The following is a 13,409-nucleotide window of genomic DNA, read 5'->3' on the forward strand; positions in this document are numbered from 1 at the left end:
TTGGGCCTAAAAATGCCAGTTTTCGAACGAGTGAAAACGGGACTACAAGGTGGTAGAGCAACAACAAAAGAACCATGGTATGTAGAGTGTTTTGCGATATTGGATGGCAGTATGAAATGTTAGGACACTGAGAATGGTTGTTTAGGCGGCACAATGTGATCAGGGACAGGTGGGACAGATAGGAAAGCTGCAGGTGCTATTAGGTCTGCTGCAGATGGCTCGACATGAGGACAGTTGGATGTAGATGGCTCGACAGGAGGGGAACATCTGGATGATGCAGTGTAAGTGGTTGAATGAGTTGTTTCTTGTTGCAATGGCATAGGCTGAGTGACACGTTATGGGGTAGGTGGCTGAGAAACTAGCCTATGAGAACAATGGCGAGCGGTAGAGAGGAAATAGATAGAAGGGCAACAACATAATAAAATTGATCTTCATGAAAAATGACATGATGTGTAATATAGAGTCGTCCAGTAGGTGGATCTAAGCACCAATACCCACGATGTTTATCACTATAATCAACAAAAATACAGTATAGATAACAAGGTTGTAATTTGTTAGACACATAATCTCCAAGATATGGATAACACAAACACCCAAAAATTCAAAGCATTTTATAGTTTGGGGAATGACCAAATAAGGATTGGTATGGTGAGATCCCATGAAGAACATGCGTAGGAAGTCTATTAAATAAATAGATTGATGTGCAAAAAGTTTCAGCCCATAAGGTATGAGGCATATGAGTAGTATGTAAAAGAGTACGACCCATATCAACAATATGATGATATTTGCGCTTAGCCAATCCATTCTGCTGGGGTGTATGAAGACAAGAAAAAAGATGCACTATTCCATTAGTAGCACAAAAATGCTTAAACTGCAAGTTGTCATATTCCTTACCCCCATCACTCTGGAATTGTTTAATAGACAAAGAGAATTGATTTTGAACATACATAACAAAAGCAGAAACATGTTCAAAGACTTCGAACTTCAGACGCATGGGAAAAATCCACATATATCGAGTGGAATCATCAGTAAACAGGACATAATAGCGATAACCAAAGATGGAAAGAACATGAGACATCCACACATCCGAATGAATTAAATCAAATGGTGCAAGGGAAAGGTGTTCATGAGGCAAAAAGGAAAGTTTTATTGATTTAGACAAGGAACAATGGCTACAATTTGAATCCAATAAATGAGAAGTAGAACCTAACAATGACTTAGAAACTAGTGAATCAAGCACTCTGTTGGAAGGATGACCAAGAAGACGATGCCAAAGAGATGAAGACACGGCAACAGAAGAAAAAGTTGTATTGGGCCCAGTCAGTAGTGTAGGAAAGATGGGATAAAGGTCATCTTTACATAGGCCCGGAAAAAGAAGAACATCAGTTTGTAAGTCACAAATGTGATAGCCTCAAGGAAAGAAAGTAATACTGACATGCATATCTTGTGTAAATTGACCGACTGATAAAAGATTTTTATGAAGAGAAGAAACACGAAGAACATCAGAGAGACGAAAAACATAAGTGCCAGAAGAAAACAAAACATTACCAGACTGAGTGATGGGGAGGGTGTCACCATTACCAATAACAACATTATCACTTGATTCATAGAAGGCACTGTGGGGAAACAACTTAGCATCATGTGTCATGTGATTTGTAGCGTCGGAGTCCCAATACCAGTTAGGATCGAAAGAGGATGCAACATGCATGTCGGCAAAGGGACGAGATTGAGGACACTTAGCTTGAACATGTCCAAATTGGTGGTAATGCGAACATAGACCGGCTAACTAGGTGGAAGATGACCCAGAAGACCTTGAGCATTAAAGGCAGGTTGTTGTGGACGATATAAGTTCTGTGCAGGCCCATTAAAGGGACGGATAGGTGGCCTTAGGCCAAAGGGATCACGAGCACGGAAGGGGCACTGGCCATGTGAGTTTGTAGGATTAAGTTAGGCTGCAAAGGCTTGTTGCCCCTCAAAAGAAAGCAGTTTGGTGCGGAGGCCAGAAAATGGTGGGAAATTCAGAAGAGCCATCACAAGCATCTGGTATTCAGGTCCCAAACCACAAAGTACATAAGTAACCAAGTCAGAATTGGACACGGGTTCTTGGATAGCAGTGAGTTCATCAGCCAAACTTTTGGCCTAAGCAAGGTAGATTTGAATTATTACAACCTATATTTAATAATATAGATTTGAAATATTACAACCTATATTTATACACAAACTATAAGATATCTTCCTAGTGGTTACAATGAAATGGAAAACCAATTATATCCTAATAAAGGCTAATAACAACATAACAGCTAAAACATTAATGTATTGTCCATGAAGACCCTTAACCATGGTAACTCCCGTAATCCCATTACAAGAAGAATAGTTAATTAATAGTGGTCCTCTCAGGAAAATAGGTGGGAGAGAGAGAGAGATAAAAGTGAGGTGGGGGCGGGGGATGGTTGCCGAAGTCCACCAGGGACCCCACCAAACATGCAACGGAGAAAGGCATAGCACTGGCTTTGTGGGGGTTGAAATGTAAAGTGGCAAGGAAATGGTCGGTGGCCGGGGCTAGAATCGCTCTCTTTCTCTATCTTTTTTTCATAGCCTTCGCATCCTCATGGGACCGCTCGGACGAAGAACCGGTGGTTTATGGTTAATCGGGATGATTTGTAGTGTATCAAAATACCATATAAATAAACAAAAAAAATGGTACAATAGTTGTAAGATCTAGTTTGTAATCTTTAGCTCGAATATTAATTTACTTTGTTGCTTTGCTTTGGCAACTTAATCAACTTTGAAAAAGTACGTTCACTTTCATTTCATAAAAGGAAAAAGTGATAAATTTCTCAGTATGCGGGCACCATTAACATGTGCTTAATTTCTAAATTAATTTCTCAGTATATTTTTTTCTATTTATTAATGCTAAATTTACAACGTCAAACAGCTCTCGAAGCCCTCTCTCTCTCTCTCTCTCTCTCCCCCCCTCCAATGGATGATGATGCGCATGCATCCTTGACCTCGCCCCTTGTGTTGAGCGGGAGGGACGACGAAAGATGCGAGTCACCAGAAGTGGCAGCAAACTGCGATCACCAAATTACTACAAACACAACTACGTCTTTTCTGAAAACATTTTTCAATGGTCTCAATGCCCTCTCAGGTATATTTATGTACATTCTGTTTCTTTAATTTTCATGCATGCATGTTCTCTGTTGGCCGTATACATTCTAGCATTTCTTCTTGTCATTTTAATTGTTTTTGTGTATGCATGAAAATCCAACTACGTTATATATGTGACAGCTTGTAAATTTTTTCAATTATCTCAATTCCTCCTTTAGACATTTTTTATACCTACAATTTCTTACTCAAAAGGGCTATTCGATTGTACTCCAAGTATCTGTCCTGCACTCTAAATTCATAGGCTCGTTTGATAACCATTTTGTTTTCAGTTTTCAATTTCTATTTTTATTCGAAAACTAAAATCTTTTGATATTAATTTTTAGTTTTTAGTTTTCTAAAAAATGAAAACTAAACAAAAAACTGAAACCAAATTTTGAAACTCGAAAAAAATGGCTTTCAGTTTTTAGTTTTCATTTCCTTGTAAACTAAAAATAAAATGATTATCAAGCTGCTACTTAATGTGTTATAATTTGCAAACACTCGCAGGAAATTAGGAGGGGGAATATATTGATATCTGACCTAATTAAGAACCTTTATTTTTTTGCTTTACAGACCTTTCATGTATACATTCTATTGCAACTGTAAGTACTTTTGTTAGTACTAGCTCAAGCGATCCTGTGGAGTTTTAATACCCAAATTATATACACTGTTTTTAATGTGGTTTCAGGAATTGGGATACTGTCAGTTCCTTATGCGCTAGCATCAGGAGGATGGCTAAGCTTGATACTTCTTTTTGTTACTGCTGCTGCTGCATTTTACTCAGGGTTGTTAATCCAAAGATGCATGGAAGTGGATACGAGTATAAAAACTTATCCCGACATAGGGGAACAGGCATTTGGGAAAACAGGAAGAATCGTGTTGTCGATTTTCATGAACATAGAACTCTACTTAGTTGCAACAGCTTTCCTAATCATAGAGGGTGATAACTTGCACAACTTATTTCCAAACATGGATTTGCAGTTGGCTGCTTCAGGGTTCACAGTGAGTGGGAAACAATGCTTTGTTATGATCGCTGGACTTGTTGTGATGCCGACTGTGTGGTTAGATAACCTGAGTCTTCTTTCTTATGTATCGGCAACTGGGGTTTTTGCCTCTGCTATCATACTCGGCTCGATTTTCTGGGCTGGCGCTTTTGATGGAATTGGATTTCACCAGGAGGGATCTTTACCACTTAATTGGAATGGAATCCCTACAGCTGTTAGCTTGTATGTCCTTTGTTATTGCGCGCATCCTGTGTTTCCTACCCTTTACACATCAATGACAAACAAACGTCAGTTTTCAAATGTAAGTAGTTAAAAACATGTTACTCTATAGCTACTTTGGTTATAATCTAAATGCGATATCTTGGTTAGTAGTGCTGGTGAGCGTTGAGTCCCACATCTATATAAGTACTGTTTAATTGCTCAGTTTTGAATATCTGATGTTTCGTTAACTGATGCAGGTCCTCCTCCTGAGCTTTATCGTATGCACCGCGAGTTACGCATCAATGGCAGTTTTAGGGTACTTAATGTTCGGGTCAAGGGTTGAGTCCCAGATAACTCTAAACCTTCCAACTCAAAAACTTAGCTCAACACTTGCAATATGCACCATCCTTGTCAATCCACTGTCCAAATATGCACTGATGGTTACACCAATTCTAAATGCAGTGAAAAAGCGGTTTCCTAGTCACTACAACAATAACATACCTTTAAGCCTATTACTGAGTACTGCCTTGGTAATCAGCAGTGTGACAGTAGCTTTGGCTTTGCCCTTTTTCGGGTATCTCATGTCACTGGTTGGAGCATTTTTTAGCGTCACGGCTTCGCTTATAATACCATGCGTTTGCTACCTAAAGATTTCAGGTATTTATCGAAGGCTCGGATGCGAGATGGTGATTGTTTGGTGTATAATTTTAATCGGAGTTGTGGTCGTGATATTTGGTACTTACACGTCCCTATTACAAATTGTACAGCATTTGTAAACTTGATGAAGCTGCTCACATAACTGCTCCTCTGTTTTCACAATGTTTGCGCTAGCTGCTGTTAAGATGAAAATCTTTTCCAGAATTCCAAGTTTCTTTCAAACCTTAGCTAATAAGATGCTTTGTATAAAAAATAAAAAAAAATCTTCTACTACTGTCATCGTGTATTTCAAACTACATGACTTGGCTATTGAGAATGAATCTCACATTGATGTGATGAGAGACCTTGTAAGGGCTTAAATTAAGTTGGGCTAGTCTCCATATTGCCAATTGGTTTTATGGTGGAACCCTAACTTTCTTCATAGTGTTAGAGCAATGTGAAGTTAAACTGCCCCATGCGCTCCACGTCATCCCGTTGTGTTGTCCATATGTTCAGCTTAAAATAAAATCCGCCACACCTAAGGGGGAGTATTGAGAATATGGGATTCCTCCAATAAACTAATTGGCACTATGAGAAGTAACTCAACTTACTTATAGCCCATGCAATGTCTCTTTTCTCATCAGTGTGAGATTCATTTTCAACAATCTCATTAATTATTGGCTTAGGACATTGCCAACTTAGCGTCTCCAGATGTTTAGTTATAATACACTATTATCGTAGCATCTACTCCCGTGATAGAGAAATTCTTTCTTCTCTTTTGAGGAGTGCATTTTAGCTCACCATCCTAAAATAGAGGTAACATTCACCGTCTTATTGGTTGCAGTTAATTAAGTTTGATTATTTATTTATGACATATATCCTGAAATTAATCTTATCTAACGACCATCAATACTTTTGTTTCACCTTGGGCCTTCCCATGGGCCTTCAATGCTTCTAATGCGCCTTAGGCCTTCCCAAGGCCATGAGTTTGGGCTGGGGCTAGTGTCTGAGCTCGTTAGGCTTGAGTTGCAACTGCGTCTTCCTGCGCCTAAACTATCAATTTTTTTTTTGTTAAAATTTTTTTTTTTCATCTTCATGTTCTAAATAAAGTGACGTAGGAAAAAAAAAATCAATGGAAAAAGAAAAACCAGAGGAAAAAAAAAAGGATACAATTGGTACTTCATACGATATGGTGAATAAATTGCTAGCAGAGTGGCGACATAACCTTATACCAATCGCTAGCATCGTACTCATCCCTCCTTTTCAATTTTTTTTTTCTTTTTTGGGGTTTTTTTGTTTTTTGGTAATTTTGTTTTTATTTCTCTTACCATAACAACAAACTATCATACTTCTGTTCTTCAAAATATATTGTTTCATGCAAAAGTATAATTCATATTTAAACACTTAAAATCAACGATTTAAAACCTAAATTAAATAGTGGTTACTAAAATAAAGTAACATATGAAAAAAAAATTCAAAAAAAAAAAAAAAAAGCAGAAAATAAATAAATAAACTGAAATAGGGAAAGATCGGTACTACGCTACCCATCCTAGCCCTGTTGTTCGGGGTGACACTCAGGTGGTGCCGGGCATCAACTAGTAGCTTGTCATTTCCGTCAAAAACAAGTCGATGGTTGATCCCATTGCTGCCAAAGCCGTTAATGATTATGAGGGCATTGTGTGAGAGAAAGATTGGGAGCATTTCAGGTAGTTGATCTCATTTCATCAATTGTCAAAAACTAACAATTTTATGGAGATGGAAATCATTTCATATTTTAATCATTGTCTTTAAATATGCTCTAATGTACTCTGGATTGCTTGAAGTTATCATCACCATTCCTTATAATAAAGAAATTGAGTGAATAGTTGATGTTTAATTCTTAATTTTCTAAATCTTTTGTGGGTTTAGTTATCATCTTTTTATTGAGTATGGCCAAACTGCGTACTAAGTGTATATGTGAGAAAACTTGCAATATGCACCATCCTTGTCAAAAACTTAGCTCAAAACTTGCAATATGCACCATCCTTGTCAATCCACTGTCCAAATATGCACTGATGGTTGCACCAATTCTAAATGCAGCGAAAAATCGGTTTCCTAGTCACTACAACAATAACATACCTTTAAGCCTATTACTGAGTACTGCCTTGGTAATCAGCAGTGTAACAGTAGCTTTGGCTTTGCCCTTTTTCGGGTATCTCATGTCACTGATTGGAGCATTTTTTAGAGTCACGGCTTCGCTTATAATACCATGCGTTTGCTACCTAAAGATTTCAGGTACTTATCGAAAGGTCGGATGCGAGATGGTGATTGTTTGGTGCATAATTTTAATCGGAGTTGTGGTCGTGATATTTGGTACTTACACGTCTCTATTACAAATTGTACAGCATTTGTAAACTTGATGAAGCAGCTCACATAACTGCTCCTCTGTTTTCACAATGTTTGCGCTAGCTGCTGTTGAGATGAAAATCTTTTCCAGAATTCCAAATTTCTTTCAAACCTTAGCTAATAAGATGCTTTTTATATTATAAAAAAAAAAAAAAAAAAAAAAAAAATCTTCCGGCTGAAACTCCTGCTATCATCGTATATTTTAAACTACATGACATGTTTGTTGAGAATGAATCCTACATTGATGAGATAAAAGATATTGCATGGGCTTAAAGTAAGGGCTGGTTTGGTATTGCTGTGCTTTGAAAAAAAGCTGCTGTGAGAATAAGCGGCTGTGCTGTGAGAATAAGCGGCTGTGAAATAAAGCAGCAAAGTGTTTGGTAAACTTTTTTGTAAAAGTGCTTTTGGAAAAAAAAAGCAGTATCATAGTGTTTGGTAAACTTTTTTGTAAAACAGCTGTGACTGTGTGAAATGACCAAAAAGGGTATATTACTAGATGTGCTAATAGATCTAATTGAAGCAAACAATCCACTTAATTGACTAATAGATCTACGTAGTGTTTCTAATATGGAAAGACACATAATTTAGTACAGATGCAGATATTTACACCACCCAATAAAATGAAATTTACCCAGAAGAGTCTAAGTGAAGCCGATCCGCTTCCCAAGCAAGCAACTCTCGGACACAATCTAAAGATCCACCACGAGCAGCTAAATGAAGTGGTGTGCTTCCAGGGTAGCTGCATGCATATGGTACTTCTATCAATCCAATTGGCAAACTATTACAGTGCAGCTATAACATGAGTAAGACAATATATAAATAATTACCCATATCCACCAGTTGAAGCACAAACAAGTGCCACCTGCATCTCTTATGTTCACAAATCTCGCGAATCCACTGCCAATGCCATTTTATGTAAGATTAAACTTCAATCATCATAGAGAGAGACAGAGAGACATGGTGAAGAAAGACCAACCAAGAATTTGCAACAGGGGTGGAATGTGCAGCGGAAAGAATGGCTTGAAGGCAGTCTGAATGGCCATAGTATGCAGCGGCCATTTGCGGCGGCCTTTGCTCAATTAAAATCCATTGAAAACCCATCAATGAAATCCAAAACCCACCTCGATCCGGCCATTTGCGGCGGCGACATGCAGAGCAGACAGCCGGCGGCGGCCTTTGCTCAGCTCCAAAACACTTGGGTCAGCTTCCACCATGGCTCCGACAAGCCCCAAATCCCCATTCTCCACAGCTCCAAAGACTCCATTCTCACGAGGCTCTCCGCAGCTCAGGCCCTGACCCATCTCCCCCAACTCTCTTATCGTTATCGCAGCTTCTTGTAAACATGTACACTGTTCACCCGTGTGTGGGTGAAAATAAGCTGCTTTTGGAAGCTGCAAATTGCAGCTTCTTGTCATCTCCTAGTTTTGGGCTTTTTTTCACCCTCAACTTTGAAACAAAGCTGTTTTCCAAAGTTTACCAAACACCAAAAATTTTCATAGCTTTTTTTCATAGTAGCTTTTTTATTAATCACCTCAATCCCAAACAGACCCTAAGTTGGGCTAGTCTCCATATTGTCAATTGGTTTTATGGTGGAACCCCAACTTTCTTCATACTATGAGAGCAGTGTGAAGCCAAACTGACACACACGCTCCATGTCATTCCGTTGTGTTGTCTACGTGTTCGGCTTAAATAAAATCCGTCACACTTGAGGGGGCTTGTTGAGAATATGGGGTTCCTCCAAAAAATTAATTGGCAATATGAGGAGTAGCCCAACTTACTTATAGCACATGCAATGTCTCTTTTCTCATCTGTGTGAAATTCATTCTCAACAATCTCCTTAATTATTGGCTTAAGACACTGTCAACTTAGCGTCTCCAGATATTTAGTTATAATACACTATTATCGTAGCATCCACTCCCGTGACAAAGAAATTCTTTCTTCTCTTTTGAGGGGTGCATTTTAGCTCACTATCCTAAACTGGTGGTAACATTCACCATCTTATTGGTTGCAGTTAATTAAGTTTGATTATTTATTTACTACATATATCTCGAAATTAATCTCATCTAACGACCATCAATGCTGCTGTTGAGATAAAAATCTTTTCCAGAATTCCAAATTTCTTTCAAACCTTAGCTAATAAGATGCTTTTTACAAATAAAAAAATCTTCCGACTGAATCTACTGTTGTCATCGTATATTTCAAACTACATGACTTGTCTGTTGAGAATGAATCACACATCAATGAGATGAGAGACCTTGCATAGGCTTAAAGTAAGTTGTGTTGGAACAATATTAGAAAATACGAAAAAAACACTAGAATTCCAATAATAATAATCCTAAAGAAATTCACAACATCAATTATGTATGAAATTAATATAAAAAAACTAGGGAGAAAGTTAGAAAAACTGACAAACTTGGAGATTGATGCTTGCATAAATACAATGTCCTAAAGATAGAATTTTGCCCCTACTCTTGTGCTTGTTGTTCGGTAGGCGTCCGTCTTCCAGAATTCAACAATCTATAATCCGACGTTGAAGCACTTCAATCTTCGGACTCTAGCGAACTTTATATATTCCGTACTCTCAAGACATGACTCGGAATTTGACAAACGAAGAATGAGAGAAACAAAGTGGGGAAACCCTATTTCTCAAGAGTAAAAATTCTCTAATTCTCTTATCTTAATGATGACGGTTTCATGAGTTTATATAGCACCCAAGTACTTCTTATTAAAGAGATGTAACTTTTCATCTATAAGTATACATCATTTGATAAGGGAATGCACCTAAATAACATAACCTTTCTAAGAAATATGGTTAACACTATTTTTCATTCAATTATTAAAATTATATATTACAATATTTTATAGTATAATATATAATTTCCAACAAGTTGGGCTAGTCCCCATATTACCAATTGGTTTTATGGTGGAATCCCAACTTTCTTCATAGTATCAGCGCATTGTGAAGTCAAACTGCCACACGCATTCCATGTCATCCTGTTGTATTGTCCACATATTCGACTTAAAATCAAATCCACCACACCTGAGGGGGGCGTGTTGAGAATATGGGGTTCCTCCAATAAATTAATTGGCAATTTGAGGAGTAGCCCAACTTACTTATAGCCCATGCAATGTCTCTTTTCTCATCAGTGTGAGACTCATTCTCAACAATCTCATTAATTATTGGCTTAGGACATGGCCAACTTAGCATCTCCAGATGTTTAGTTATAACATACTATTATCGTAGCATCCGCTCCCCTGACAGAGAAATTCTTTCTTCTCTTTTGAGGAGTGCATTTTAGCTCACCATCCTAAAATGGTGGTAACATTCACCGTCTTATTGGTTGCAGTTAATTAAGTTTGATTATTTATTTACAACATATATCTCGAAATTAATCTCATCTAACGACCATCAATGCTTCTGTTTCGCCTTGGGCCTTTCCAGGGGCCTTCAATGCTTCTGATGCGCCTTAGGCCTTCCCAAGGCCATGAGTTTGGGCTGGGGCTAGCGCTTGAGCTCGTTGGGCTTGAGTTGCAACTGCGTCTCCCTGCGCCTAAACTATCAATTTTATTTTTTTTAAAACTTTCTTTTTTCATCTTCATGTTCTAAATAAAGTAACGTAGGAAAAAAAATCAATGGAAAAAAAAAAAATGGAATACGATTGGTACTTCTCTACCGATTGTCTCCAAAGACTATCGCAAGTAAGGTAGCGACGTTTTACGAAAAAATTGCTACCAGAGTACCGACGATTTCGAAAAAAATTGCTAGTATAGTAGCGACGACAGCTGTAGCAATCGCTAGCATCATACTCATCCCTCCTATTCAAATTTTTTTTCTTTTTTGGTTTTTTTTTTTTTTTTTTTTTTTTTTTTGGTAATTTTCATTTTATTTCTCTTACCATAACAATAAACTATCATAGTTATGTTCTTCAAAATATATTGTTTCATGCAAAAGTATAATTCATATTTAAACACTTAAAATCAACGATTTAAAACCTAAATTTAAATATATTTAAATTTAATAGTGGTTACTAAAATAAAGTAACATATGAAAAAAAAAATTCAAAGGAAAAAACAAAAAAGTAATAAATGAATAAATTGAAATAGGGGGTACTACGCTACCCATCCTGGCCATGTTGTTTGGGGTGACACTCAGGTGGTGGCGGGCATCAACTACTAGCTTGTCATTTCCATCAAGAATAAGTCGATGGTTGATCCCACTACTGCCAACGCTGTTAATGATTATGAGGGCATTGTGTGGGAAAAAGATTGGGAGCATTTCAGGCAGTTGATCTCATTTCATCAATTGTCGAAAACTAACAATTTTATGGAGATGGAAATCATTTCATATTTTAATCATTGTCTTTAAATATGCTCTAATGTACTCTGGATTGCTTGAAGTTATCATCACCATTCCTTATAATAAATAAATTGAGTGAATAGTTAATGTTTAATTCTTAATTTTCTTAATCTTTTGTGGGTTTAGTTATTATCTTTTTATCAAGTATGGTCAAACTGCTTACTGAATGTATATGTGAGAAACACAAACCAAATGTAGAAAATAGATTTTTTTAGCAAATAATTCAACAGGGAAAACAATTTTTGGAATTGCCCTAATCACCTAGATTTAGAAATAGTTTATTAAAAAAAAATTAATGAAACTCCCAAATATTGTTACCAAAAATCAAAAGAACAAACTCATTCATAATTGAGTGAAGAAACTTGAGCAAAATCACGGTTAACCATCATAAGCATCAATGTAAAACTTAATCTCATACCACATGTTAGGAGCGTAACTACCTTCACATAAGAGTGAGTCCACCTGTTTTAGAAGGGCAAGGGCAATAAGAACATTCTTGAGGGGCGTCAAACATGCAGACCTTCACCTTGTCAATGGCGTCAAATATTTTCGCGACTATAGGGGAGGTTTGCGGTGGCGTGCCAAAAGAAGGAGGTAGAGTAGCCACCGAAGCAGATATGTGATGGGCTCTTGAAATCTAGAAGCTTGGAGTTGTGTTCTCATGGTTAGTGAGGGAGGACTGGAGCAGAAGACGAGAAGGGGAGCGGAAGACGAGAAAGCAAGAGGGAGGAGATTTTTTCTCTTTTAGTTTTTTTTTTTTTCTTCCTATTTTCTTACATATTAATATTCTTTACAAAATGATGTTTGGGTCCGTTTACTGCCACATCATTAATACCCTTTTTTTAACATATTTTGTTTTCTTATTTTGTTAAAAAAAAAAAAAAAAAAATTTACTTTTAATTGTCCACATGGAGCCATAATGCCACGTGGATGCACATTCATCACTTAGTCAATGAACCACATCATCACTAAAGTGAGAATTACACTACATTTTATTTATTTATTTTTCTGCTTTTTCCGCTAAACACAGGCATATCATGGTGTCGCATGCTTGTTTGTGGATTAAAAATATTGTGCCTTTGCAAGGAATGTTATGCTTTGGTCATGCATGGAATCAGACACTCGTTCGTCCCTTCCCTTCGTTGCGCCTTTATAGGCGGTTGTGCATTTTTGTGAAGGTTGGATCCAAACAAGCACGACATGACAAAGGCAAGGCACAAATAAACATGTCATGCCAAAGCGTGGAAAAGGCATGAGAAAGGCAAGGCACGAACAAGCCTGCCAAAAGGATACTATTCACCGTTTCGGGAAATTATAAGTGAAACCACCATTCACCCTATAGTGCACTTGTAAGCCTTCGCATATTATTCACCCTAAACCCTAAAGTCTTGCTTGGTGGGCGCAAAACGATACAATTTCTGAGCATACAAAACAAGACGGACTCTACATGCAAAATGAGGTGGAATCCGCACACGTAGAATGAGGCGGACTCCGCACACGTAGAATGAGGCGAATGTAAGATGAGGTGGGCTTTGCTCACAAAAAATAAGTTGGGCTTTTGGCACGCAAAACGAGACGGCTGCTCAAGCAAAACGAGGCCTGCAAATGAGGCGGGCCGTCACATGCATAATGAGACGGACTTCTAGCACACAACGAATCGTCGCACGCAGAATGAAACC

General features: G+C 37.7%; 1 protein-coding gene across 1 annotated transcript; it reads left to right on the top strand.

Moving 5' to 3' along the window:
* The first annotated feature begins 2,711 nt into the window (after window positions 1-2,711).
* On the top strand, window positions 2,712-5,171 carry LOC137749354 (amino acid transporter AVT1I-like). Its single transcript, XM_088689612.1, has 3 exons — window positions 2,712-3,148; window positions 3,836-4,452; window positions 4,610-5,171. Exons 1-3 carry the CDS (start codon window positions 2,860-2,862, stop codon window positions 5,126-5,128), a joined length of 1,425 nt encoding a protein of 474 aa, XP_088545738.1. The 5' UTR covers window positions 2,712-2,859; the 3' UTR covers window positions 5,129-5,171.
* The last annotated feature ends 8,238 nt before the right edge of the window (window positions 5,172-13,409 follow it).

The sequence above is a fragment of the Pyrus communis genome, chromosome 17 (assembly GCF_041283825.1).
Source record: "Pyrus communis isolate YQ-2024b chromosome 17, ASM4128382v1, whole genome shotgun sequence".
In the NCBI taxonomy this organism is placed as follows: Eukaryota; Viridiplantae; Streptophyta; class Magnoliopsida; order Rosales; family Rosaceae; genus Pyrus; species Pyrus communis.